The sequence below is a fragment of the Buteo buteo genome, chromosome 20, assembly GCF_964188355.1.
Source record: "Buteo buteo chromosome 20, bButBut1.hap1.1, whole genome shotgun sequence".
In the NCBI taxonomy this organism is placed as follows: domain Eukaryota; kingdom Metazoa; phylum Chordata; class Aves; order Accipitriformes; family Accipitridae; genus Buteo; species Buteo buteo.
This window is the reverse complement of record NC_134190.1, coordinates 27,968,955-27,996,557: the sequence shown is the minus strand read 5'-3', so window position 1 is coordinate 27,996,557 and position 27,603 is coordinate 27,968,955. Positions and strand designations below refer to the sequence as shown.

At 43.3% G+C, this 27,603-nt stretch overlaps 3 protein-coding genes across 11 annotated transcripts in view; 2 read left to right on the top strand and 1 right to left on the bottom strand.

Moving 5' to 3' along the window:
* The first annotated feature begins 468 nt into the window (after positions 1 to 468).
* On the top strand, positions 469 to 10,945 carry CFAP90 (cilia and flagella associated protein 90). Of its 3 annotated transcripts, XM_075052043.1 has the most exons (3): positions 3,084 to 3,451; positions 6,853 to 6,969; positions 10,606 to 10,945. In XM_075052043.1, the coding sequence occupies exons 1-3, from the start codon at positions 3,302 to 3,304 to the stop codon at positions 10,783 to 10,785; spliced, it is 447 nt and encodes a 148-aa protein (XP_074908144.1). In that variant the 5' UTR covers positions 3,084 to 3,301; the 3' UTR covers positions 10,786 to 10,945. The 3 variants fall into 3 exon arrangements, 1 of the variants encoding a protein (XP_074908144.1); XR_012653689.1 differs by lacking the exons at positions 3,084 to 3,451; positions 6,853 to 6,969 and adding an exon at positions 469 to 2,751 and having other exon boundaries at positions 10,606 to 10,839; XR_012653688.1 differs by lacking the exon at positions 6,853 to 6,969 and having other exon boundaries at positions 3,312 to 3,451; positions 10,606 to 10,826.
* Positions 10,946 to 14,019: 3,074 nt separating this feature from the next.
* On the bottom strand, positions 14,020 to 24,086 carry FASTKD3 (FAST kinase domains 3). Of its 6 annotated transcripts, none has more exons than XM_075052279.1 (7): positions 23,955 to 24,086; positions 21,941 to 23,407; positions 18,565 to 18,650; positions 17,785 to 17,947; positions 16,523 to 16,592; positions 15,083 to 15,197; positions 14,020 to 14,299 (listed from the first exon to the last, which is right to left on the bottom strand). In XM_075052279.1, exons 2-7 carry the CDS (start codon positions 23,376 to 23,378, stop codon positions 14,201 to 14,203), a joined length of 1,971 nt encoding a protein of 656 aa, XP_074908380.1. In that variant the 5' UTR covers positions 23,379 to 23,407; positions 23,955 to 24,086; the 3' UTR covers positions 14,020 to 14,200. The 6 variants fall into 6 exon arrangements, 1 of the variants encoding a protein (XP_074908380.1); XR_012653751.1 differs by lacking the exon at positions 14,020 to 14,299 and adding an exon at positions 17,198 to 17,458 and having other exon boundaries at positions 15,130 to 15,197; XR_012653750.1 differs by lacking the exon at positions 14,020 to 14,299 and having other exon boundaries at positions 15,118 to 15,197; positions 16,523 to 17,458.
* MTRR (5-methyltetrahydrofolate-homocysteine methyltransferase reductase) overlaps positions 24,018 to 27,603 on the top strand; it is a 36,369-nt gene continuing 32,783 nt past the window's right edge. The window contains exons 1-3 of one of the 2 annotated variants that reach the window (XM_075052277.1): positions 24,018 to 24,153; positions 24,432 to 24,620; positions 25,051 to 25,186. The gene's annotated coding sequence lies outside the window, so the exon portion shown is untranslated. Of the gene's footprint in view, positions 24,154 to 24,190; positions 24,342 to 24,431; positions 24,621 to 25,050; positions 25,187 to 27,603 lie in introns of those variants that run through there. The other variant, XM_075052278.1, reaches the window with a different exon arrangement.

The following is a 27,603-nucleotide window of genomic DNA, read 5'->3' as shown; positions in this document are numbered from 1 at the left end:
GTAGGGGCAGGAATTACTCGGGTCAATGTAGTTTTTAATATGTCAAAATGCAAGATAAGGACATTTTAATCCTGTTTGCAACTATGAAGATAAGAGCCCCTTTATGTTGTAGGATGACACTGTTCAACACAAAGATTCTGCTGAGAATTATTTGAAATTTTTTGATGGAGTATTTTTCAAATAAATTTGTAGCCATTGAGATGCTCTTCATGAAGAATCTCAGTTTTGACAGAAAAAAATGTGCATGAAGTATTTTGAAAGATTGACACTCCTGGACTAGAAATTTTCATGTTTGCATTCCAAAACAGTGTTACAAACAACAACTGTAATGAAAGTAATGTCACCTCATGCATAAAATTGTGTATTACTCTACTTACTAAGAGGGATATTGAACAGAATACTCATCTGAATTGGAGTATCCATTCAGCAGATACCCGTCAGCATACGAATAATAATTGCAAATTATATCAGTCAACCAGTTACCATTTTATAATTGTTTTAAAAGTATTAAAATAAAAATAATTATAATTATTTGAAAAGCCTAATTCTCCAGTCAAGCAGTTGAAATTCTAGTCACAAGCCAACCAGGAAATCTTTGCAATCTGCAGACCAAGGCTCAGTCATAGTTATTGTGTAGAGAATTGCTTGAAACAACAGATATATTCAAGAAAAGTTAAAAAATTTCCTAAGTAACTCATCAACAAAAAAACCCTGAAGATTGCAAAAGATGTGCTGACTTCTGCAGGTGACGTACGGTTGTCTCTGTCTCCAGAAAACTTCTGAAGACCCTTCATGTTTGCGACGGGCAGTCTGCCACTAATTGGGCTCTAGAAGAAGCAAGCACTTGGGTGAAACGGCTGGCTTGGACCAAAGCTGTGGTAGACTCTTGGAGCCATTTTTGTTTCAGACTCTTTTTCAAGGGCCATTGGATGGAACGTTTGTGGCAAAGACCGGCTCTCCTTCGTGGCTCAGCTGAGGGTCAGGAGCAGGCGGCAGCTGGATAACACAGTGAGGTTGAAGAGCGAGAACAGGAGGTGAATCACTAAGCCCTAATTTGACAGCTGGCTGGCCATCTCAGCTCTACGTGGCGCAAGTGTGAAAGAGGTACACCAGCTTGTCGTAAGAACATGGCTACGGTGGTTTTTCTGTGTATCAACGACCTGTCCAGTTACATGTCATCTGTCCTCGTGTGTCCACCCCGTCTCCATTCCCCGTCGTCGTTGTCTCTCTTGTCCCTGTCCCGTCCCCCGCCCCATCACCATTTGTCTCACAAATTCCCTTCAGGAATTTTCTTGCAAAGTTATTCCATAAGCTGGTTTGACATTTCAGAACAGTGACCCTGCCTTTGAGACACCTTTATGGCTATAAGAGTACACATCGACATATTCGAAATTCAGGAACCTCAGCAGTGGAACCTGAGGGGGATATGGCTTCTCCCTAAAAAGGCAGGCAACAACCTCTCCTCCTTACGCCACTGAATTCAAAGCAACATTTAACACTTTGGCCTCTGAGCTCAGCTGTATTTGAATGCATAGTTTTGACCATATAGATTAAAATTGCTCCATCACCCTCTCACCATTGTTTACGTGTTCATATTTAAGTTACTAAGGAAACAGGCTGACCTCCCGTGCCACTCTGTAACAGGAACATAAGCTTAACCACAGCATATTGGTTGTAAGTGGAACAAAAACCCCTGGGCACTCATATCCTGCTTCTGGGGAATCTGCAAAAGGTGACCAGGAAGAAAAAGCCTTTGCAAGGTGCAAATAATGCTAAAGGGATTTATACCGTCATTGGGAAGGAAGGATGAGCTGAAGAGCATCCGGTTTAATTATTTCAAATGGGGGGTTATGACCAATCTGTAACAAGCATCCAGCAATATTTATTTTTAACAACCTGTATTGCATCCAGATAGTGTAATTCAATTTAATGCCATCTTAAAGGTTAATCAAAATGAGCTACATGTGAACAGTAGAAAGAAAACTGGAGTGAAACCTTTCAGATCTTCCGAGCTCTTGCCTAGCTTAGTTTGTATTTCTGGCAAATGGTTTCTTGCAGCTCTATTTATAGCTGCAGCTTCAGCTGAGCTGCTTTTTATAAATGGGCTTGCTATCACTTGGTGCTCGGACTCAACTACAAAAAAGCGCTTGTGCAGTGGCAAACATGTCTCTGCCTAGGAAGCTGATGTAAGGCAGCTGTTGGATTTTCAATGCCACTGCTCTCTTATGCTGCGCTAATTTGGCCCATGCTACAGGAGGAAGAGGATCCTAATTGGTAGAGGGCCTTTATTAGATAAGTAGGTGGAAATTGTCACAAATGATTAGAAGAACACCCACCCAAGCCTGTAGAGTATAAATGCCTCCACACTGCAGTTACAAAGAAAAGGTTCTGTTATGTGGTGCCTTGGTGATGGTGGAGCAGCAGCTATGTAGTCGGGGTGGGACTTTTTCATCAGTAGGCCTGAATTACCGCTTGGGTCCAAGATGCCCAAAGCAATCAGTTGTGAAGACTTCTGGTACTCTGAATGGTGGAGTTCTTTAAGTAAATCTTTGATGTTCGGTAAAATTCAAGATGCCTGGAAGAGCGCTGGAGTGAAAGCGCTTGCCAAAAGATACTAGGAGTGGTAATAATAGTAATGCCGTACTTACAGCACATCGGTTCTGCAACTGTGGTTGCAGAAAAGAAAGGTAAAGCCAGGGAGTTGCAGCTCTCCAAGCAGCCCAGTAAGGAGCCTCGTGGGCACAGATCCGTGTAAGTATTCCAGCGGGATAACCGTGGGGTGAACACTGCGTTTAGGAGCCATGCGCTGCTAGGGCAGAGCAGCTTTCGGGTCAGTCTGTCGTTCGGGGTTTGTGCCCGGGCGACGCTCACCCTCTGAGCGTGTGTGTGCAGGAGAGAGCGATGTCCACCTGGCACTGCCCAAAACGCGAAAACCTGTGCCCGAGCGGGCCAAGGAGACCCCCAGCTCCTCGGGGCCCTCGACCCGGTGGGAGCCGCGCCCCGCGCTCTGCTTTTATTCACCTTCGCCACTGAAAAAGAGCGGATTTCGGGATTAGCGCTCCCTTCGGGCCGGGCTGCGCGCTCTCCTCCTCCCCCGCCGCCCGGGGACGCCGGGTCGGGGCAGGCTGCCCGCTGAGGGGGCACCCAGCCCCGCTGCCGCGGACTCCCCGCTCCGCTCCCGCGTTTAGCGCCGCTCTGCCGAGGCTCCCGGAGCTTCCCCCGCGGCGGCCGGTTCCTCTCGGGCCGCTGCCGCCCGGGCCCTCCCTTGGCCGGCGGCGGAGCGTTGCCGGGGAACGGCAGCATGGCCTCCCCCGCCGCGGGGCCCGGCGAGGCTGAGGCGGCGGGGAGAAGGCGGCGGCGGCCTCCCCTCTCTGCCCTCTCCGCCTTCAGCAGCGTCCCGGCCGGGCGGGCAGCGCCGCCGGAGCTCCGGTACTTCCAGCGGGAGGCCGAGGTGAGGGAGGGCCGGCGGCCTCGCCGGGCCCGGCGGGACGAGCCTTCCCCGGAGCGGGGGGTCGTCGGTGCTGTGGCGTGAGGGACCCGGTCAGGCGGGCGCTTCAAAAATAGTAATAAAAAAAAAAATCCCGTCACTCCTCCGGCAGAAGGGCCAGGCGCTACGGGCTACCAAACGCCTAAACGGCGGGTTTCGCCCGCGGAGGCCTCGGCGAAGCGCGAGGGGTGTTTGCTGCTTGTGGGTGGAAAACGGGGGCGATGGCTCCGGGCGGGTGGCGAGGGACAGAGGTTCGCCGAGGATTAAGGGCCGAGAGGCCGCGCGTGGCGTCACCGAAACGCGAGGAGACTTCTTTGGGGGGAGCAGGAGGAAAGGCGGCGTCTGTCACGGCGGCAGCCGCGGGGCTTCTGGCCACACGTGCTCCCGGGGACCCTCTAATAAGAAGCTGCTCCGTTTTCAGTCAAGGGAAGAGGTTTTCGGTGCACGTTGCACAGGTTTTCTGGAGGCTCAGCTCTAGGAGAGAAAATCGATAGAGCTACTCAAAACAGTCGCATCAAAATGTGCCTTGATGACCAACTGCTTCTGAAGGCGTTATGCTGACACTTAGTAGCTCAAGTAGGCTGGCAGGGAGCCTCGCTCCTTACTTTCTGCTGCGTTATCTCGCCCTTTTTCCTCATTCTTTCTCCTCATATTTAAAATCAGAAGTTAAAACAATCTGAGGCCTCAGCTGGGCTATACTTCCTGGGTGGCAAACCTCTCTCTGAGAAAAAAGCCCTGTGAGACATTGAACTTAACAGCTTTTTCCTCTAAAAAATTAACATTAGAAAGTTCTGAAAGTTCTGTCTTAGTATATCAATGAAATACAGCAATGTTATGGGAACATGTGTTATTTATAACCACAAACACACCCGGGGAATGCCCTCCCCACCCGAGTGACAGGCGGCCGGAGGCGCTGGGCAGCGGTGAGGGGCGAGCTGCGAGGGTCTGCAGCTGGGGTGGCAATCGGGGAACAGCCCATTCCCCGCCTTGGCTGGGCGGCCCTGCTAAAGGCCAGTAGATCTGTCGCCTCAGGCTCCTCCGTGGCGATCTCGGCGTTAGGGCGGGGAAGGTGCTCTGCACCGAAGGCGAGCGGGCAGGGTTGGTGCCGTGCTTAACGCAACGGGAGCGAGGGCAGGTCGGGGGGCTGGCGGGGGGCACTCGGGGCCGCGGCAGCTCGCAGCCCGCCCGAGCTGCGTGGAATTAGCAACCATATGGTAGAGCTTTTGCTTGCAGTATAAAGTCTGCTTTCACACTCCCGATGACCTGGTCTGTGGAAAATGCTGCTCCAGTGGCATGGAAGCAAAAAGTGGTAACAGCTGTTTAATGGGTTTCTTCACAGCACAGGCCTCGGCCGCAGGGGAGGAAGCAGATTCAACCCATTCTTCTGCACAATTAAGGAATTAGATCAGTTGAAATTTTTTATTTATACAGGAAAAGGAATTTCATTCCTTTTTGTAGCTTAAATGCCTAAACCCAACTCTGTGTCAGGGACTGAAGTGGAGAGAAACAGAGGAGGATGTGCCCAGCACATGGCCAGAAGAGAGAAATTCCTGCCTTTTAATCCTTTGGCTGACAGTTGCTCCCTCAATTGCTTTACATAAGTTACTGTGGCCAGTTCGTGTTGTGTTTCCTCTTCTGTGACATGGAGAAAGCTATCACCTATTCTGTGTGTGTCTGGAATATTAATGAATGTTTGCAAAGTGCTTAGCTTTAGTAGTGGTACACAGAGGGTGCCCACTGTGAGTGCAAATTTATTGTCTGCTCCGCGGGATTCCCTTGCTCTGATGGGTTTAAGAAACAGCTCCTCACCACCACCACCTAGGCCAGCTAAGTCAGCATTTAACAACAAAGGGAAGTAACAGCAGAAGGTTGTCAGTATATTGAGGACAGAAGTGTTGCCTCTACAGGCCTGGAAGAAGATCTTAAGAGATCTTCTTTAATGTCACAGGCTGGCTACCTATCTCAGAGTTCCAGAAAGAATGAATTATCTGCTCTGACACAGGTAACAAATAATGGTTGAATAATGCCATGTGAATAAAAACAAAGGAGCAAATAACATTCCTGGTGGTGAGCACAAATTAGATGCCCACTAAAATTCTAAATGAAACTGGTAGCGTGGGGGGGGGGGGGAAGAGAAGCAAGGAAGCACAGAAATAATAATAATGGAGGTGACAAATCAGATGCAGGATGCTCTTGAATGTGCCTGAAATGCTCTGAGGCTTGATGGCTTCTGAGAAATGAAGGGATGGATAGGTTAAATATCAAACAACCTCTTGTCTTGGCAGAACCAAGTAATGGAGATAGGCTTCATTTGGAAGGGTGTGATTACAGTGGTGCCTCACTAGCACTCTTAACCATGGTTTCCTTTTAATGGAGCCATTACAGCCTTCTTGACCTGCCCTGACTTGACTGTTTCTGGAGGAGAGCATTGTAAATTGTAAGACTCAAAATACAAGAGTTTTTCAAAGGTTAACTTGGGCACACTGTAAAATTAGAGGTAAAAAAAAGCCCAACAAAATGCACAATTTCTTGGATTTATAGTCAGCCATGCACAAAACCAGTGATTGATTGACATGTTTACCAGAACACGGATCTTTTAATGAAGTTCATTAACAACAGACAGCTAATTTCAACAGGAGATTTTGCTTTCCTTAAACTTTTTTGGTATGAAATTCCTTTGATTCTATTGGTGAACTTCTTGATTGGATTTCACAACTGGTAACAAATGCGTATCTTTAATGTTGCTTATTTGGATGCAACTGTGTCAACAGGTATCATAAATACAGTAATGTTCTGGATTAGGGTGTGCTGGTTTTTCATATGTGACAGATACATGCATACAACCAGATCACAGGATTACCAGTGTGGCATGTTTCTGAACTCTTCTCAGTTCTGCTTTAATCAGAAATTAAATGGCGATTCCACTGCAGGATACCTTTGTCTTTTTCATTCCAAATGAATTTTGAAACTGCCTGCTTTCCCTTCATGTTACAGTGGCAGGTCATTTGATAAGTGTATGAACTTAGGAAGGAGAATATAAAGTTCAGAAAATTAAAACAAATAAAGCAGTTAAATTTCCAAAAGTTACAACAGATTACAGGGGAAAAAAATGGGGTAAGTTGCCACAGGGGAAATTTCAGAGCTGAACAGACTTAAAAAAAGATACCACATGTCATTAGGTATTTTTATTGCAGACTATTCCAAAGGAGTGACTCAAACTTGCTTGTGGTAGCTCAGTCATGTTACAGTTGTCATTGTCTAATGCTGTATGCGCACTGTTTAAGTATTGATTTGACTACTTATATTCTGTAACCTGTAAAGTTAAGCAATACTGTGAAGTAGCCATTTTTTCTGCTTTTCTCAAGACAGGAGATGTTTCCACTTATGATGCCATTTTTAAAAGACCAGAGGGTTACAACAAAAATCTTCACCGATGTGACAGAGAGCATGCAAAGGGTCGTGGTCTTAACATTAATGAGGAGGTAACCCTTTGATAAATTAATAATTATCTTTGTTAAAGGTATTTTTTACTTTTTGACATGGCTGGGGACTGTAGGCATTGTTTTACCCCTTACAATGCAGCCTATGTGGTAGCAAAGGAATTGGGAAGGAGGACTTGTCCTCAGCCTGGAGGTTCGGGAGAAAGCATTAGCCAGTGAAGGCACCTGAGTCCGCTCCTGCTCTTTGGCACCCTGTAGATTTCCAGGTGATGAGCCATATCCAAGTTAAAGTGTGGGGAGAGAGATGCACACAGCAAGGCCAACCCTCTGCGGCAGAGCTTCGGGGTCACTGAGGGTGACTTTGGGACCGTCTGTGCCCTCGAGAGTTGCAGTCCCACAGCTATTTCTGTGATGCTTGAAAACTCTTCTGCCTGAGAGGGCTGGGTTTGGGGGCCCCAACTCAACCACCGCCCTCTGACATCCACCCTCCCGGCACCAGCATTTGCCGAGAGAGCCCGGGTCTCTCGAGCTGGTGAGTTTGTTACGCAAACTTACACCCGATCGCCCTGCAGAAGGAAATTCATAGGGAGCTAGTGCAAAGGAGGGCTCAATCAGAAGACCACAGACATGCCTGGAAAAGGCTGGGCAAAGCACTCGAGGCCAGCAGAATCTGGGTTTGGTGTGCAGCCTGGTAGCTAAGGAAGCGTGCAGCCATGTTTTTAAACAGCTGCCTTCAAAACAGAAATACTATAATATGTATATGTATGTACACATGTATTTTTCCATGCAGCATCTGAGTAATACATACACAAGTGTGTATATATTTATATACACGCAGAGGCTGTCAAAAACCGAATTAAGTGCAACCTCTTTGTGTTAATGTCCTCAGTGGGTTCATGGGATGTAGAGAGATGGGTAGGCTAGGGATGGCTGCCCATATTGGTGATTGTGTGTGACAGCGATGGAAGAGAGGGACAAAAGTTAAAATTACTGTAATCGCTGCGTAATGAAACTGTTGATATTTTGTGACAAAGGCCACTGCTTGTGATTTGTCTTACTAGCAGCTATATGTGCCAGACACTTCAGTGCAAGTGCATAGCCATGATGTCCTTCAACTCTGTCAGACAGTGCAGGGAGTATTAGGTGCTCCCAAAGGAATTCCAGGAGTGCCCATTACCCTCACCTGCTCACGACTAGTAACTCAGCTGCAAATCTGTGTGAGGCCAAAAGCCATGTAGATGACTACTCCAATTAAAAATTAGCCTTTTTATTTAAAAAAAAAAGCCACGCACCCCCCTCCCCCAATACCAAGCTCAACCTCCAGCTGGGAAATTTGTGTAGAAAGTTTATCAGTGCAGAGTTAAGGTTTCTCACTGAGCTCTCGTATCAAAAAACCTCACTTTCTTACCAGTTTGCTTCCTAAAGCAAATGCGTATGGGCCAGAATTCATACCAGCCCTGCTGGGCAGAGCATGTGAGGGGCCCTGCCTGAACAGGTGTCCCTTAATCCACCCCTTTAATTAGCATGGAGACACCCCAAACCTGCAGCGGGTAGATATTACAACATGATCCTCCTGCATGTGATGACACCCAACACTGCGCTTATGCAGAGCGAAGTGCAGGTCACATACTCAACTCCTGCTCTTTAATTACCTCAGTGGCCCCCCCGACTTGATATAATAATAGCAACTATATTATAAAACATAATAAATAAAAAGGCCACAATTGACATCTTTCTAGTACAACACTGAAAGCAGATGGGCTGAATCCACCACAGTACACTGATTTCCTTGAAGTGGCAAAAACCGAACCACTGCAAGTAAGCCCTTCGTTTCCTGCAGAGAGCCTGGGTGCACCCCGGGAATCCGAGAGTACAGTCACAGATACTCAGTGTAGCTACACGTAGCGCAGTGACTGCAGCGGAGTGTTTGCACGAGGCTGCCATTGCTAATTTCAAGTGTTAACAGTGCTAGAATTACATGCTGCGAAGGCGTGTAGCGGGACGCTTCCCGGCCAACTGTTGGAAAATCTGAAATCTGCTGAATGACGAACCTGCAAAGATGAAATGCCACTGAGCACAGTCAGTGCTGTGCTACCAAGGGTGCTGAAAACAATCTTTCTTATTTAAAGGGAACACAAACTATTGGAATTACGTACTGCTGCCTGACATTAGCACTGTAAACCCTGTATAGCTAGCAAAGTCTTTCTTGATGGTACAAAGACTCTGTCATTTCTCCTTTTTCAACATATACCCACAACTGGCATGGGGGGCAGAAAGGGTCTTCATTTTTTTGCCTGCCACTGTTCTTGACTTGATTTGTGTTCTGGTGGGGTTAAAAGTTGGTGTACTGAATAGCATTTAATGGGGTGCAACAAGGTAGGCAGGAAGGGTCGTGGGAGAGTTGGGAGATGAATGGTTGTTTTGGAATGGTTTTTTTTGTTGGTTTTGGTTTGGGTTTTTTTGAAAAAGGGGTTTATGGCATCCTCCCAAGAATCTCGGGTCTAGTTGTGTCCATGAGTCTGGAAATGTCTCTCAGCTGACTGCCCTGCTGTGAGACCCTCGGATCTCTGCTCCCGCCTGCATCCTTGCAGGACATGCAGGGGCTCACGTGCGTCCTGGGCTCTATCATAAGTGCTGATATGGCTCAGATTTGTGTCTGTTGTAGCAAAGAACTCATTTGTTTGCACTTGAACCGAAGTGTGGCATCCGCATTTTGATTCTCCTTTTAGATCTTCTTTATATCATAAGTCTAGGTAAACACATTGGGGACCAAGGCTTAACTGTGTTAGCCAGTGTGCAAAGATACAAGCAGCTGGGTCAATCTGAGACCTTTGACTAGGGAAAGAAAAACAAAGAAAGAATCCTGTCTTTCCCTTCTGACTCCAGAGCTCCCTGTTGCTGTAGCACAGGAAGGAACTGCAGGCTGCAGATAGTGATTGCACAGTCACTTAAAGTGCAGTTTACTAAGAACAAGCTTAAAATGATCTTTTCTTGGTCAGGTTATTTTTCACCAAGTCCACTTCCTATCATTGCGGAGCAGTTATTTCTGTAATCTTACAGCTACAAGCATTTTTTTTTAAAAACCTTTCATTGTGCAAAAACTACAGTAGTATATGCTTTATGTCCTTCAGGGAAAGCTTGCATGGACTAGTGGTTGCTCAGGGTTTTTCTTAAGGCTTTAATTTTTTTCATGCAGTGCTTTCACTGAACTGTGCAAGCAGGGTAGGTGTTCCTGTAACAGGGGACACACATGAAATCTGTCCTGTCTGTCAAATGAATCATGCAAGTCAGTGCACAAGAAAAATAAGAATGAAAGTAAAATCTGTGCCACTCTCCAGTAACATAGCACTTAGTTTGCCAGTAATCACATGGTAATTGCCTGTGTGTGTGTATAAGCGTGTAAAAAAAATTATCAGTCTGCAGTAACTCATGGCACAGCTCCATATCTTATCATCTTGTCATCTAGTGATACATTCATGGTTTATTAATATACATAAACTAGGTCAGGGATGGAACAGTAAGAGTGCAGATCACTGCTAAATAAGTATATATCCATATAGCAGATGCTGTACAGTTTTGTCTGTTATTTTGCCTCTGGCCACAGCACATTTAGCAATAGATAACTGCCAAGTACTTGCTCTGTGACTTTCTTTTAAGGAGACTTTTATATTTTCACAGGAAAGGGCAAGACCTGTCGCTGTTTTGTCATCTTCAGAGTATGGGAGACGCATAAATAAGCCCATAGAGGAGCCGATCAGAGATCATGCAAGGATTAATCATGTGCAGGCAGAATTCTACAGGAAAAATGGCATCACCTGCTTATTGGAAAAACCTTCTTCAAGCCTGGATCCATGCTAAATCTCTTGTATCTGTCATTGCCAGCAGCATTTATGTGGACCCCCCCCCCCCGCAACTCACATCAAAAGCAATATGGTGCTTTTGCTTTTTCCTCTCCATTTTAGTTAATGATTTGGATTAAAAATAGGATGAAATAGCAGCTGTACTTCTCCTCATGCTTATTCAAATGCATGTCTTCTCCTTACAGTCACATAAAAATCTCATGAAGAACAGGCTCAGCAAGAGCTGAACATTTTAGGTGGCAACACTGGAAGTGAGACCTGTTGGGTCAACAGCTGTCTCTCTGCAGTTTTAGGCAGTGCTTCTACCTAACTATTCACAAACTTAACATTTAAGCAAGCTTGCTCCTCAGCATATCAGTGGTCACTGACTCGTTAATCCTTACAGTGTTGCTACAGAATTGTGAGGTGTCATTTTATCTGCCCAACAGCTGAAAGAGGGCTTCAACACAGATTTTCCAAAGGGGATGGGCTTACCCATAAGTGGGCAAGTAAAGAAATGCTCTGACTTCCAGAAGTGCTTAGCAGTTTCAGTAGACCTCAAGTGGAAGGCAAGTTAAAGGGAACTTCTGCGTACTTGGCATTTAAAAAGACAAAATCTAGGCTTAGCTGATTTCAGACATCTCTTTTGCTTTCACAATACATGTGGTGTCTGAGGGATTGATCTGTTCAAGAGTGTCAGAACAAAAATCATCTTTGGTTCTGTATTCAATGCTGAAAAAAAAAAGTAATACTAGCAGAACAAGCACTGAATAGTTTGGTAGAAAGGATGCAAAGAACACAAGGATTTGAGCAGTAGTAATTTAAAAAGCATGTTTACAGTAAATGTCTAAACCTGCTTAAATGTTTAGTGCCTTGTATTCTCACTGAATCCAGCATTGAAGTTTTAAGATAATTTCAGGAGAAGGAATATCTCCTGCAGGGTGTGCATCTGTTTGGTTCTCAAGAGCCATTGATCCTGCTGTTGTTTAAAGCTGAGGAAGTGTTCAGAAAGGAACAACAGCCAGACGGATCATAGCAGAACAAGGACTGGAAGTCCACAGCTTTGACTGACACTGGAGTTCTGTCAGGTACTTACACATAGGAAACCTACATCATTCATGAACACAGTGAGCCTCCTAGTAAAAAATAATAAAACCAAAGAACTTCTTAATCTGGGGCCTGGGTAAGTAGTAAATTAGGCAATCAATAGCACTTGTTTGGCATGATGTGAGAAGCAGAGCACACAGAGTAGCCCATTCCGAGAGGTGTTTGTTACTTTCATTATTCGTGACCTGCAAGTTTCTTTATGTTCAATGAACTAGGGACAAGAAGGCAGTAACTGCTACATTCCTTTTCAACAACAAATACTTCGTTAAACAACTCCAGCAGCATTCAATGAAAGGAATCACAGCGAGAACAAAGTGAGAAGGAAATGTTTTCTAACAATACCAGAATGCTTTTTCAAAAATCAGTATCAAATGTGTGCCAGTAGAGAATGAGATTGAATATGGCCATATTCTAGGCAGGTTATTTTTAGTTTGGGACAGTCAGTATAAATTACTTCTTTTAAGTAGTCTTACTGTATTTACAAACCATCTGTGTTTGGAAAAAAAAAAAACCTACTGGAAATCAGATTTGTTTGACACCACCACCACCTTCTGGTGTATATGAGAAATAAGCATTGCCAGCTCACTTTCACTGTGAAGTCATCAAAACACTGGTATGGTTTTTCCTGTTTCATTTCTTTCCTTATGTCACCCCCTTCTCTTTCAGTCCCTTCTCACCCCTCCTCACTTTTGAAGGCTTTTCACAGGTTGTTCCTCGTACTGTTTGTTTCTTACACAGTTTGGAGTGGTTAACATCTCCCTCCAGTGCTCAGTTAGGGTCAAAAGAATACCTTAATGATTTCTTCTGTATTAGGGAGAAATTCCTTATAAATGTCTGCAAAGACATTTCAATCACTTTCCTTCAATTTCTCTTTTGTTAGGATGACAACTATTAGGTTACCAATGTGCTGTAAGCTTCCTATTACACCGTTGGAAAGTATCTCATTACCTCTTGGTGCCCCCTCACCTGTCAGTGCTGACATACTACTGAATAAGGGTTTTATACGTGCAGCAAATTAACCTGAACAGAATGTACAGCATGATGCAATGTAGATCATATTTTGGAGCTGGATTTTGCATCCAAAAATCTCCAGGGATTGTTGGGACAGTTGACAGACACTTGCAACTCACAAATTACTAACAGTAGCTGTGGAAGGAAAAAAATGGCCGTGTACTGGTGAAATATGTAGAACTTCAAGCATGTCAAAGTTTCACCTTTTTTGTATCAAATCATAAGTTAAAATCAAACCAGGTGATGCTGGGAATTCTTCTTTGCTACTTGTAAGTAATAATTCCACACAGGACAGGATGCACAAGCTAACCTGAAAATGTGTTTTACATGGCAGTTCATCAAGTATACGTTATGCGATCAGAACTAAGGCCATGTTAGCTTCCCTTCGTCCATCTGTAAAGCAACATGTTGACCCAAGTTAGGGCGTGCTTCTTCCAGCCGAAGCGGTTACTAGTCCCAGCTCTCGGTTTCACCCTTCTGCCAGAATTTATACTCGTATATAAAAAAGGACCACGTAGGACATAGTTCTTCTGAGCTTCAGAGCATAACAAGTTTCAGTTTAGGCTGGAATGGCAGGCTGTAAACTGAAGGAACTCTGGAGTGTATTCATGACCCCATTTGGACAGTTTAGCTAGAGCTGCCACCAAAGACAAAACTACAAGTAGTACAGACCCAGAACATTGGGCAGCCCCCACAGAGACAGCTGTGCAAGTCCACTACCCTGTGGCAGCTGTTCTACAAAGTAAGTAAAGCATATCTTCTCATTAAAAACGCTCTACTTTCTGTAAGGCATTGCTGTTTAGTGAACAGCACTCTACATCTCTTAAGTATGAGCAATAAGTCAATACTGCTTGTGCAGCTACTCTAAATTTTAGTTTTATGAAACACTTGGGAAATCACACCAACAGCTGTGAGTAAATTGCACAATTTCTTTTTATATTGTCAAGAAAAGCCCTGATGGGTAGGCAGCCTCGCACATTCTGTACATTCAGACTGGCCAGTATCTTTGAATAGTCACAGCTGTCCATTTGCAGTTGTGAGTTAGAACCAGTGAAAACGCAAAGGAAGTGCAGCACTGACTGTTTGGCACTTACATCTGTTAACTTACAATAAATATTGACACAAAACTTAAGAAAATATGTTGTTCTTTATTACTCTTTACATGTCAATTGTTCCAAATATTGGAAGGTCTCACATTCAGAAGCTCAAATTACCTTAGGTGGAGCTATTTAGAAAACAGAATTGTTCTTCCACGCACAATATGTACACTTTATAGTACAGGAGGTCAACCTGTGATTTAGTATTATTCTCCAGTGTCAGCAGCTGAGTCCATATGTATGAGGAAAGATTTTTCTGTGTAGATAGTCTGCCATTTTTCTGCAATTTTGTAGACTCTCTATCTCAAAAAATGGAATCTGGAAACAGAAGAAAAATGATTGGTGGAAATACCTTTTAATAAATAACTGGGTAAGATTGATGTTCATTAAGCAGATATAAAATTACACATCAAAGATTTGTCTGTTTTAAAATTAAACATTTAATCCTAAGCTTATTATTGATCTGTAAATCACCTGAATAGAGATTACTGTAAAACAGAGTGATACCCATTACAGTTTAAACTAAGTTAAATATACTGGAGTTAGGTTTATGTAATAAGTGATTATAAATGGACAAGAAAATCTAAAAGTAACTGTTTTGGTCCAAAGTATGTTTAAAGATAAAAATACCCCTATTAGTTCAACACGCAAAATAAAGGATATACTCTCTTGAGAAAATATTATTTACAATACAAAGCAGTTCCTTTTTTTTTTTTTAACTCCTCTTTTTAAACTCCAAATTCAGGCCTTTTTTAAAAAGTATTTAATTAAAAATCCCAATTCTACTGAACTCTTAGACAACATTTTCCTTTAAGCCAAGATTTGAACCTTAATCACTGCAGAGAAGTACTCTTCCAAGCAGCTTTCCACTCTTTGGTGGAAAGCACAGGCAGAATACACTAACTGGTCCAAGGAAGAAAATGGAATTTCCGTAACACCCTCAAAAAGGCAACACCTAGGCAGAGAGAACATACTATAGAAAGGACAAGACTACATCTGCTTTGGGAAGTAATTGGAACTACAGTTTTAAGCATCATAAAATAATCATTTTTCACTTGTTGCTAACCAGAGCAAAAGCAAACCACTGTCTTTGGACTTTACCTGCACGACTTCATAACCAAGTAACCGAAGATGTCTCTGTTTAATAGCTTCTTCTCCCAACAGATTGTGGCTATTAATGCAAAATCTGCTTTGACCATCAACACAGAGGGCAATTCTAAAATAAAAAAAAGTGTAGTATCAAAAAAAATAAAACCCAACCCAAAACTCAGTTATTTTAATCACCACAACTACTGCAGTTCCTAAGAAGCATGAGACAATACCTCCTCTCTTACTCCTTAATACCTCCTAGAATTAGATGTTGTAGGATGGGAGTTACCTTGTTCAGGACAATTTAAATCACTCAATTTAAGGGTGGGAAGGGGAAAGCCTGAAACCTAGTAAAATTGATCTTAAAACCTTATTTATATGCTCTGAACAAAAACTACCATAATAATAAGAGTTTGATATTTTTAATGCTACTATTGGTAAGCTGTTTTGAATTCTAGAAGCAAAAACATACAAAATACTTGTCTCAGCTTGAAAACATTTCAGAACCTAAATTTATTCAACTTATTAGTCTACTTGTTAAACCTGTTAGAGTTCAAGTTAAAGTTAAGTTTAAGCTAAATCTGCTTAAACCTGTACGTATGGTTGGCAGCATCATGGATTACAACTATATTTTCTTCTCCTTGGTGATAAAAATCACATCAACTTAAACCAAAATTTGTATATCCACTGTAAAAAAAGTTGCTTAAATTTTCAGCATGTTAAGGATATCGTGACCTTATTTACACATGAAAGGTGTAATTTAAAAAAAATTAAAGCCCATTCTTAAACATTTAAGCATGGGATTTTTGAAAGAACTTATATTAGTCTGTGAGTCTTGTGAAGGTTAAGCTGGAGAACACATAACCTTTTCAAAGACTTTTGCTTTATCCACAGAATTGCAGTTTCAAATACCACACTGGCAGGTTGCTTAACTTTGTATCCAAGGTTTCTCAAAGTAATCTTTGTTTCACATATTTTTTTTAAACACCTATGCATTTTTCAATAAAAACCAGCATCTATAGCAAATACCCTCGTTACACAGGATTCCTTACAGAAGTACATCTGTGAACTCAAACTGGCTTGAACTGTGTTAAATCTATGCAGAAATGCTCAATTGGAATTAATTTAGTTTTAATTTGAAAATGAATTACAGAAGATCAAAATACACTACTATAAGCCAAATCAGGATCACTTTGATCCTGACTGTCACTGGGTAAAGAGACTAACTGTCTGACACCATATAGTTAGGAAGCGAAACAATGAGGAAAAAGAACAGATCATTAATTTTGCCAACTTTGCCCTTTTGCCAGAGGTTTCAATGTGAAACCTGAACTTTGTTGAGGTCAATGGCAAAACTCCAATCAGCTTAAATTTTGCCCGGGTTTCACCCTGGATGCTGTTTGTCAATGTTAACTAATATTTTACCAGCGGTTTCTTTTTTTTTTTCCTTACCGTCTGTGTACCTCTTCACATTGGGCAGCAGGCAACACAAAACCTTCTTCATCTAATTTAATCTCAATATCTAGCATAAATGAAAAGAGAAGTGACATTAAAACTCATTTCACATAACAAACTGTTTACTGTAATTCTCATGTTTACTGTAATTCTCATTCTCTTACAGTTCATTGTTTTATAAAAATAACTAAAATACTATCGCAGTACTTTTTGCTGCATCACAGAGGCTTGCAAAAGATGTGTATAGACTATTTAACACAAATGAGTGATAATTAGTAACACTTCAGCCTCTCATAATGTTAACAGCAAAGTAGCGTTCCAAGTCCACTATAAACCATATTGTCGTTAAATGGCACTTTGCTGGGCTGGCTAGGGCCTCTGGAATTTTGAGGGCTTTGGGGAGAGACTGTCTCTCTCTGCCCCTCCCCTTTATTTTTTCTAATTCCCTAATTTTATCGATGATGTCCATCTGCAAACAGAGCTTTGGACCTAAACCCTGCCAGCTTCAACCCCATGCGGAAGCTGAAATGCAAAATAATTCTGGAATCATCCCTCTGTGGATGTGTTTTTTGTTTTTAATCCCTCCGATGTCCATGGGGTCCAAGAGACCCTTCCCTCAACACCTTATTTATCATCTATCCCTCCTGAGCACACATCTTTCCTCATCATTACCTTCTCTCCGTTTCCTTCCCTGGCACGTGAAACACTCCGTTTTCCTCACTCCTCTCCTTCAGTCCACAAACCCCCACTGACGATACATAGTCAATAGTTCTTGCTAAGGGGAGAGGAGCCCAGCTGAGCAGGGCAGAGGGCTGACAACCTTCCAGCTCTTCCTTTCTCTACTCACCACCAAAGCAGAGAGATCAGGCAAGTGGCGTTGCCTCATTTTGCTTTCAATTATACAAGTTGTTTACGGGATAAGTAAAAGAGGAGCTGATAGCAAAAATACACAATACAAAAGTTAGCAGCTATTTTCAATGCAGACTGGCTGCGTAAATTCCAAGTAACATTGCAGTTCTTTTCTCTCCCTGTTCTTTCTGCCTTTGAAAATGCATTTGCTTAAAGTTCCCATGATGTTTCCTCATTTCAGACCTTCTACAGAGTTTTGTATTCCAGTTTACTTTTTCTGTATTTGCTCAATTTAGAATGCCCACAAAGGGAATAAAAGAAATAATTTTTATTTCTGGAAAATAACTGAGCCTAAAGTTTTGACACCATAAGCACACGTTTTATTATTAGTCTAAAGAAATGTTACTTACCAACTGTATAGAAATATGGTGTTGATACCTCTGATGCAAAATATATTCTTTTTTTCAGCAAACAAAGTAATCCAGTCTTCACCCTTTTGAGAAGGTGAACATCCAGAGAACTGTGAGGTCTGAGAAAGGCCTTTACTTGATACTTTGGAAGGAGTTTGGGACCCTACATAATGACAGAAAACCAAATCAAACAAAAGAAAAAGGGAGATAACATTTTTGTAATTACCACATCTTAACGTAGCAAATGCATTCTGTGCATTTCAAAGCCATGTCTATTGAGACACTTACAGTCTGAGGTATGATCTGCTGGAAACTTAAAAAAAAACAAAAAACAACAAACAACCAAACCACAAAACCCAAACAACCACCAGAACATCCTCAGCAAGCTTCCACGCTATCACGCTGAATATATCACTCATGAGAAATGCACAACTGTTTCCATTCCTCTGCAGTCAGGCCAACATCCAAGTGCCTGATCTCTTTTGTGCTGCAAGACATCACAAGCCAAACATAAAAAGGAATAGTTGTTGGAAGAGTACTCGGAAATACACAAAAAGCACTTCAACTTAGAACTAGTCAGTTCCATCAAACATACAAATATATTAAGTCAATCAAACAGGTAGAAATGCTTCATATTTTCATCAAGAAAAAAAAAAAAAAGCTGTTTCATCCAATTCCAATGCTTTTATGGGGAGGACAGTCCTCAAGTAATTATCAACAGGGCCCTAATGACTTTATCACCTTTTGTTAACATCAGTTCTGGTTTCATATGTGCCATACCTCATAAAATGGGCACTCCAGGGTTACAGTCAGAAAAAGCTGGGTTAGCTGGGAGGTAACAGTTCTGTCTAAACCAGGTGGCTGGGCTGAAACAACAATATTCAGGCTTTCAGGTGTACCTTTAACAACGCATCTTTACACAAACCATCATGCAGAAGTTAGGAAAAGCTATTCAGTTTAACGTGCAGAGAAGCTACTCGATCATTATCATGCCTGATCACTGTTTGAATGAACAGAAAGACCAGTTGTGAAATGACGTAGTTAGAAATATCAGGACATGACTTACAGAAATATCAACATAGAAAAAAATATACAACTAGCAAGATCTCAGTTAAGATTGTCGTATTCTCTTGGGGGGGGGGAAGAGGTTCCAAGAGATGCAGGACATTATACAGGGAGAAATATGTTTGAGTTGAGGTCTTGGAGAAATTTCCCATTTCCTTCTTCCTACAACCCCTTCTACCCAAGTTATAATCCCAGGATCTCATTGTTTCACTCAGGTTTGTTTGTTGGTTTTTTTTTTTCCTGAAAGTAGTGGATAATACTGAATAATTTACGGAGGTTTGTCTACAAGTGTGTATACTTGAGGCATCTTTCATGTTACGTGCAAAGTATTATTACAGAATGGTAAAAACCTGATGTAGTGTAAGATGCTAATCATGCAGGTCATCTTCTCAAGTTTCTGTTCTGAACTTAGACCACTCTAGTGGAATACCTTTATTGATTTAAAAGAACATATTTGAAGTAACTGGTACTATGATGTTTCTCATTTTGTAAGTATCAAGCTTGAGAACTTCAAAAGACATCTGGTTTTTTAGGACATGAGGAATGTCTGCTTCCTAAAAATCAACCCCTTAAGGTATTTCATGTTGAACAGCAAAAAACTGAGTGACCAAAGTTTCTAATCACTTTGAAAACTTGACCTTATATAGAGTTTTATTAACAAAGAAACCTTAGCTGAGATCTTGAGAAGTCACTCGTCTTTCTGGCATAGCTTACATATCCCTATAACGCTGCTAAATATGCTTTACTATCTAACACAGAATTACTTAAAATCTGTAGCTTACAACTGTGTTGTTTGTAACAGGTTTGCATCCAAAAGCATTGGATCATGCAATAGTTAGAGCCAAGGACAGACTATCACATGGGGGATGTTCTAGAAGCTTACTAGACTGGGGAGAAAAAAAACAATTAGGTGAAGGCAGCCCTTGCAGACAAGACAGTCTTAGAAGCAGCGGGTGAGCAGACTCTGGGATCGCCTAAGCAAGATGGGATAAATCATGGGGTAGATTTTTAAATTTCGTAATGTCTTCCTTGGTATGGTGGGACATAGGGCCAAGGATGGGACTGTAGTGCTTGCACAGAGGCAGAGAGGAAAGGAGCTCAGGGCACTGAACAAAGATGGGCACAGGAAGCCTCCACCAGCAGAGTGTTGTCAGCAGACAGGATGCCAGTGGGAAGAAGCATCACATAAGCGCATCAGATTCTGGATTAAAAGTAATTTAAAAACCAGGACGAAGCACCGATCTTTATGCCTTGTTAAAACATACGTAAGCCTTAGGATTCAATTTACATTTTTTACCTAGATAATTAAAAAAAAATACCAGCTCATATTATGACACTTACATTTTACTGGTTCAGATCTCACTTCTGTTTTAATTAAGCCAACAATTACGCGCTGCAAATTAATTTTTTCAGCTTTATCCATCTACCCTTTTCAGCTTTCACAATAAACAATATGAAACAGAAATACAACCAAGTTGGAAGCAAGAATATAACACAATAATCCTTATCCTGAAAGAACAGAAGAGTAGAGATGACAGCAGAAGTCCATATCTGGTTTGACCTTACCCCCACCTGAAAAGCTGTACATGATGCAGGCTGGCAAAAGGTAGGGACTAAAGCGCTAGAATCACCTACATGCAATGGACCTTGTTTGAATCATAAGGCAAAACAGTATTTGAAAAACACATTTTGTACTGCCTGAGGTTTACAAATTCTGTGTATATAATTGTAACACGTTCTTATCAATAATAGTAATTTAAATTCTTTTTGTCCCAAGGCTACACTTCACCTCACTTCTCTCTAGAATTTGTACTAGTCTTGACTAAAGTTTATAAGGATTTTTGGACTATTTTTTAAAATACAACAATGAATTATTTCCATAGTAATAGGTGAGCTTGCTAGTAACACAATAATAAGTAAGCTGTGGAACAGTTACTGTAACTTTTCTTGCATATTATAATTTGGTCCCACTTTTAAAGGCTATGAACAGGTTTTCTGACAACTACGATCATGTACTTTGCCCTGAGAGCCTCAAGAAGAGAGTCGTTTCAATGCTTAGGAAAATATCCAGAAATAAGGATTATGCAAAGTCACAGAGGACCCAACCTTAAAAAGACAGGCAGCGAAATCTTAATCTAACCAGCAGTGCACAAGCAGAAGGTAATTATTTTAGCTTCGCAATAAGTACTACTAGTATTTCTATTGTTTTTTGAAATACTTCCTCCCTTGGGCTAGTCCCTGAGTAAAACGCCTAAGAGCCAGTCCCAACCCTATGGAGTATGAGATCAAAGCAGGCAAAGCAAACACTTGTGGGTGAAGAAATAGATACAGAAAAGTGAAGTGACTTGCCCAAAGCTGCAAAGCAAATGGGGGGCTACACCCAGAATAAAAGTCAAGTCTGAGGACTCACTATCCAGTGTTCCACTTTTATGCCACATCCCTCGTGTGGCAGTCATTACAATGCAAAAATTTAGAGAAAAATGAACCCTGAATCACTACACTATATTCTACATCACTCATGCATCATTCCAAGTATCATTGCCATTAAAAATTCTACCACTTTTGGTCTCAGTCTTGTTAGTTCCATAATAACTGGTCTCACTAGCCTTCCTGGCATTTACCAGTCTCTTAGTAACATAGTCTCACTTCATTGTGAGTATTCACATCTGTCACCGGATAGGCACAGAAGTTTAAACAGCCAGAGTTAAAAGTAACACATTTCCTGCACAGAGAAACTTGGTGTCTAAAGCCTATGTGAGACCAAGGACCAACATGGGGAAAAACAGAAGATCAGTATTTTTCAGAAAAGCAGAAGGATTAACTGAAATAGTTTTTTTCAAGGGAATTCAAATCTCTGTCTAAGATTGTACAGTGCAAATTTCAAACTCCTCTAAACAATATAAACTGAAAGACCACTGCAACTGTGACAAGGAAGCAGCAGTCTTTGCCCTCCTGATCATCATTCTCCAGTCACCTTCATCGGGTCATTGTTGATTTGACAGATGAAAGATAAGAAAGGGGGGCTTGACAAGAGACACACCATGCAATAGAAAGAAATGTGGAACCTCACAAGAAGAACACTGCTCCTTACCTTGAAGCTGCTGCAGAAAATAGGGACTAAATATTTTTGGCAGAAAATTTACCGGATAACGTTGAATAAGGACACAGGAGTGCAGCAGGTTCAGTAAGGTGTGAGGCTGAAAGTGACTAAGGCGAGCATGCAATACTGTTTCAAGCTTCTGAAACAAGGCAGAAGCACTTGGAGGCAGATAGTTAAGAGTCCCAAATGGTATAATATACCCAGCAATCTGGTCGGTGGTAAATCTGTCAGCATCGGAAATGAAACCTTCTGCCGCTGCATCAAAGATGGGTTTAGAAAGGATCATCTTTTGGCAGCAGTACTGCATGACTTTGCTGACTGTTTGAGGATGCATGGTAAAGATGGACTTGGGAACATGCGTTTCCAGTGCCTCTGTAAAAATCTGGTCACGATGTCCAAAGCATAGGAAGGCTTCCAGTACATTTACCAGTTCATCACCTGTGAAATATGGAACATGCTTCACAGAATGTCTACACAGAGCTGTGACTAAGGGAATGTCCTGAGTCTGATGAAGAACAACCAGTGAGTTCAGTATTATGCTTGTGAACTTTGGGCTTAGCTGGGAAACTATGGTTAAAGTGGCACTGTTCATTCTGTTTAGCAAGTCTTGGTATCGTTCCCCTTCCCTGGCAGTCACCTGCAGCATCTTATAAACCGTCACCATTTCCCTGGGACTCCACTTCTCAACGTCTTTTGCTTGCATGTGGTTCACAATTTGTTCCAGTGTTACACAGCTTGGGCCTTCTACCTCAAGCAAACTCTCTCCGAGAGCACACAGGTTTTTAACAGTCAGCTGTCCTTTATCAAGCCGTTCCTTGCCCTCTGAAAGCAAGCTTGCCATCAGCGTACTCTGGGGATCTATACGCAGTTTTATCAAAGCTTGCAATGCATTCAGCAGCCCAGTGTTTGACAGTTTTGAGGATTCAAATTCAAACTGGAAGCATAATGCCCTGAAAACTTCATTCTCTAACACTCCTTCAGGGTTTTTCAGACCATTGTCATCCATCTCAACTTCAGAAATCCTCTGCAGGGCTCCTGAGGCCATAGTATCAGACATGACTTCCAGTGAGCTAAGAAAGTCAAAAATCTCTTTTGATGTACAAAGGCTGTTCAACTTCTTGAAAAACAGCTGTTCATCCATCCACACGTTATTATTAGACTTAGTACTGCTCCCACTATCCCCACAAAGATGCACAGTTTCATTAACAGAAAGAGACTGTATCCGCAGTTGTACGTGGTTTTTTCTACAAAACATATACTGAGATTTATCTTTGAAACATAGCATCCTCATGGCTACGGAGCTACAGTTTTGGGGCTTCTGCTGCCCACTGATAAAGCTCAACCTTTTGCTTAGGGTCATCAAAATGGACCTGCTTGCTGGCGCGCTCGATGAATAAAACTGGAAACTTTTTCGGCTAATCAAAGCCATACTGGATCAACTGGGTTCTCAGAAGATCCCTAGAGGAAGAAAAAACCACACACCTAGTTGGGAAAACAGCACCGGCGTCATTCAAAAGCCGCAACCCCCCCTCGTAGCGGCTGGACACGACCGGGAAGACCCCTCTCCCGCGGCCGCCGGCAGAAGGCAGGGCAAGGACAAGGAGGAGGAGCTGCCGGGAGCCCCCAGACCCGCGACGGCTTGCAAGGCACCTCTGCCCCGTCTCTCCCTGCGGACGCCCGGCCCGCCGAGGCGGGACGGGGACCGGGACCGGGACCGGGCAGCGGCGGCCGGAGCGGTCCGCGGGGGCTGGCAGCCGGCGGGGCGGCGACGGGCGAGCCTGACAGGGGCCGGGCGGCACCGGCGGGGCCTCTCGCCCCCCGCCCCGCCTCACGGGCCCCACCGCCTCCCTCCGCCGTCCCTCCCGCCCCAGCGCCTGCTGCTGCCTGCCGCGGGCCGGGGCGTCGCTCCGCTCCGCTCCGCTCCGCTCCCCTCCTCGGCCTCGGCCTCGGCCTCGGCCTCCCGGCGCTGCCGGCGGCCGAGCTGCGGGAGCGCGGGCGGCCTCACCTCCGCCGCCATGACGGGCGGCGCGGGAGCTGCCGGGAGTTTCCGCCGCTGCCGCCGCCTTCCCCCGCCGCCGCCGCCGCCTCCTCCGCCTCCTCGCCGTTGCCGGAGGCGCGGCGGAGCGCGGGAGCCGGCTGTGTGCGCCCGGGTCAGAAGCGCGTCCTTCAGCCCGAGCACTGCCGTCCCCGCAGGCCGGCGGCGGGTACGCGCTCTGAGGGACGGCTTGGCGGGAAGCCGGGGACACACACGCACGCACACGGCCCGTCTCTCTCTGTGAGGCTTCTGGTGCTGTAGCGGCGTTGAAGGCCGCGGGGCGGACCTGGCCCTGGCTCCCCGAAATCGCCGTCCTTCGGCAGGGACGGCTCTCCCCGCCTTGGCAGCGGGGTGCCGGTAGGCCCAGCCGCGTTTCTGCGGGCGGGAGGTGAGCCCTGGGCCGCGGAGGGTTCCGCACTGAAGTTTTTGTGTTTGTCTTGGTCGTAGAGGGAGAGCGATTCTGAGCAAGGCACTGGCTGCTGAAGGAAATGACACCGGAATGGCTTCGTGGCTCTGAAAGCACGGTCCCGCAACCCGGTGTGAGGCCACGCAGAAGCGCGTAAAGCTGCTGCAGAGGTTTCTCGCGGTTTTGTCCTGTCCGTGGCCGCGCAGTTTGACATGATTTTGACAGAGCAGGTACGTGAAGAGCAGACAGTCTGGCCTTAAAGTACAGCTACGTAATCGCTGGGGCCAGCACATCTGGCCCAGCGAAACTGTGTGGCTGGCACTCACAGATGGCTTGTTTGCTCCTACTGTGCATGGACTTACGGAGCTGATGGACTCCCCGTTAATCTTGTGTGGACTGTTCATCTTCTGCGTTTTCTGACCGCTTGATCAGACGAGCTATAATTCGAAATGTCATCCTTAGTTTCATGTTAAAACCTGGTTTGAGCCAGCGAGTCCTGGGTCGTTTTCCCAGCTTAAACGTTGTTTTGCTTTTTGACATCTGACTGCCAACACATTGACATGATAAAGGCCGCTGGCGTGGTAATACTGTTAAAGTTAGAGGGATTGTCTAGAAAGCTGGGTAGTCAAGAATTACCATTTTTTCCCCTCTTTATTTCAGTTGAACTCATATCACATAAGTGGAAGTGGCACATTGTCTTTGAAGACTGTACAGTGCAGCAAAGCAAGAGCAACATAGGCAGTATATTCACCTGAGTGCAAGTGTGTTCCTGGTTTATGATTGTGTTCATCTGCAGGTAGGCATCATTAATTTTCCTTTCTTTTAGCAGGCATTGCTTCATCAGTTTGTGCATGAAGCTATTCTGGTTGACAACAGGGAGAAGATGCTGTCACAGGGAGAAACTCCTCAGCTTGTGTAGTTTAAATCGAATCAGGATCGAAGGAGTTTATTGATCTATTAATGACATAATTAAGTGTCAGGCAGTTAATTTAACTACTGTTTAATTGGTTAATTGAACTATATATTCAAGATCAATAGCAACAATGCAACAGATATGATAGTAGGCACTTATAAAATGTTAATAAATGCCTACAAATATTTAAACAGCCCTCTGTATCTAATTCCAAGGAATTGTCTAGTTGTGGCCTCCCCCCTTCCCGCAAGTACACATTCTCACTGTTACATACACACACAGTTCCCTCTCTCGGGAGGTATGCATCTCAAGCATGATTCCCTCTTCTGGCCCTGTGGGTTCTTTCGTTCACACACACCTTCTGTGCTCTAACTTTTGCGTCTGTGCAGTCTGCTAGTCCACACACCAGTCAGAAAGCTCCCTGCAAGTTCACATACATGCAGCCAAGATGTGGGTAGCTATTTTTTGCACCCTTTATTGTTACTGTACTAGCTGGAGTGGAAGCAGCTCACAGTGTCTTATGGGGAGGCTGCTCTGCCTGGCCTAGGCAGAGGTCATGGTGCTGTTAGGGCAACACCTGGCTATGTCAAACCACATCGTGACTGCTGTTCTTTCTCTTGCCCTCTCCTCTCCCCCTACTATGCCAATTTTCTTGCTTCTCTTGCACATCTTCCCGAGCTGACTTGTTTGAAGTCTCTTGGTAATCCCCTGGCCATAATGTTGGCAGCTTATCCCTCAGCTTTTTGTGTATAGAAGGCTTCTGTGCTATGGTGCGGTCCCAGTGGAAAACTGATTATCTTTCTCCCCTTCTGACGTATAAGAAGGAATGTAGTAATGAAATGCCGCTTCATCTTTATTGTTTTTCTCTGTTTATAGTCGGGCATTGCCACCTGCTGACAAGAGGACAATTAGAGTGAAAACATAGCATGTGACTAGGATGAATCTGTATTACTACAGGGATCTGAGAGTATTTAAACCGTATTTAAACTATTTCATATGAATCATCATAATTTGCGTGTCATCAAATTTCTTTGTATTTCTTTTGGAAAAGGAGGGTGAAAAATCATTTTGTGGATTGTTTTGGCCTATGTGTCTTCTTCTGTGCACATGCACATGAAGCCAGTTATTTAAATGAATTTATTTAAAGTGACTGTTAAGGTAGTTATTAATATTTTTAGGTAATATAATGTAATCAAATGAAAGTGAAAACTATAATGGAAAATGTAGTAAAACAAAATACAATGAAAGCCTCAAAATTTTCTAGTAGTTACATTTTTCATGGAATTCATGTGTGGTACAGGCACTGTACTCTTAAGAAGCTATCACTTAGTTTTACCACTTTTGATTTACATGTATGCTATTAAAAAAAAAAGCCAATTCTAGTAGGAGAAACCTTCCACAATACTGTGGGGAGAAATATCATGCCATATCAATAGAGTGCAGTATTCTTACGCAGTTGAGCTGTGTTTGTTTTCCCATGAGAGAAACGGGAAAAAGATATGCCTCAAATTACTTAGCCACAGGTTTCCGTAATCAGTGTGTGTGTGGCTAGGACACTGAATGCTTTCTGTAGCTGAATCTGTGTGGGAGCAATAGGTGAAGTACAGCAAACTGGGCCCAGGCACGTGAAAAAAATCTGAAGTTGGGAACTGAAAATTGATCGGTTGTAATTCTAGGTATTTGAGTTCTACTGCAGCTCCCTAGCAGCAACAAAATATTGACAGAAGATTGATTTGTAATATACACATGAGAGACATTCTGCTTGTCTCTCTTATTCACTGCTTCTTGAAGTTGCCTTTACATCTGTTGTGTTCTGTCTGTGTCAAAATCATGAAAGAAAAGTTCTCGCATTCAAACTTCCATGGGACAGGTGAAAGGATAAAGATATGCATCTCATTCATCCTACTGCTTGTAAGACTTCATGAGGGAGTGGCATTTTCAGCAGATTTCTCTAAGATGGTTTCTTATTTTTAGGAGAAAAAAACCCAAATAGTCAATTCTGTAGTTGCACTTGTGTAAGAAGCTCCTTTTTGAAATATGAAATGAAAAACAATGTTTGTGTTCTAAAATATAGTCCTAATGGACAGTAAAGTGTAAAGGCATTCAGGCAAAAAATACTGATTTCAGAAAAGAAGAAACTGAGAATATTAATTTATCTTTTTTCTCAGGCATTGTATTTTGACTTCACCAGGTCTATGTTTTGTTTTGTTTTCAAATACATCTCAGAAAAGCGACCAAAGCAGTCACTGACTTAAAGTGGAAAATACAACTCTCGTAATAAAATAGTGTTTCTTTTCATG

Bases quoted from the DNA above. Each gene is read 5' to 3' on its own strand.
- CFAP90 (XM_075052043.1), top strand. From the start codon at position 3,302: ATGGCCTCCCCCGCCGCGGGGCCCGGCGAGGCTGAGGCGGCGGGGAGA. The intron at 3,452-6,852 runs GTGAGGGAGGGC...GCTTTTCTCAAG, and splicing joins ACTTCCAGCGGGAGGCCGAG to ACAGGAGATGTTTCCACTTA. The intron at 6,970-10,605 runs GTAACCCTTTGA...ATATTTTCACAG, and splicing joins GTCTTAACATTAATGAGGAG to GAAAGGGCAAGACCTGTCGC.
- FASTKD3 (XM_075052279.1), bottom strand. From the start codon at position 23,378: ATGGCTTTGATTAGCCGAAAAAGTTTCCAGTTTTATTCATCGAGCGCG. The intron at 18,651-21,940 runs GTAAGGAGCAGT...TTGTTGTTTCAG, and splicing joins TTTTCTGCAGCAGCTTCAAG to CCCAGCCACCTGGTTTAGAC. The intron at 15,198-16,522 runs GTAAGGAAAAAA...TTTTTATTTTAG, and splicing joins TGTGAAGAGGTACACAGACG to AATTGCCCTCTGTGTTGATG.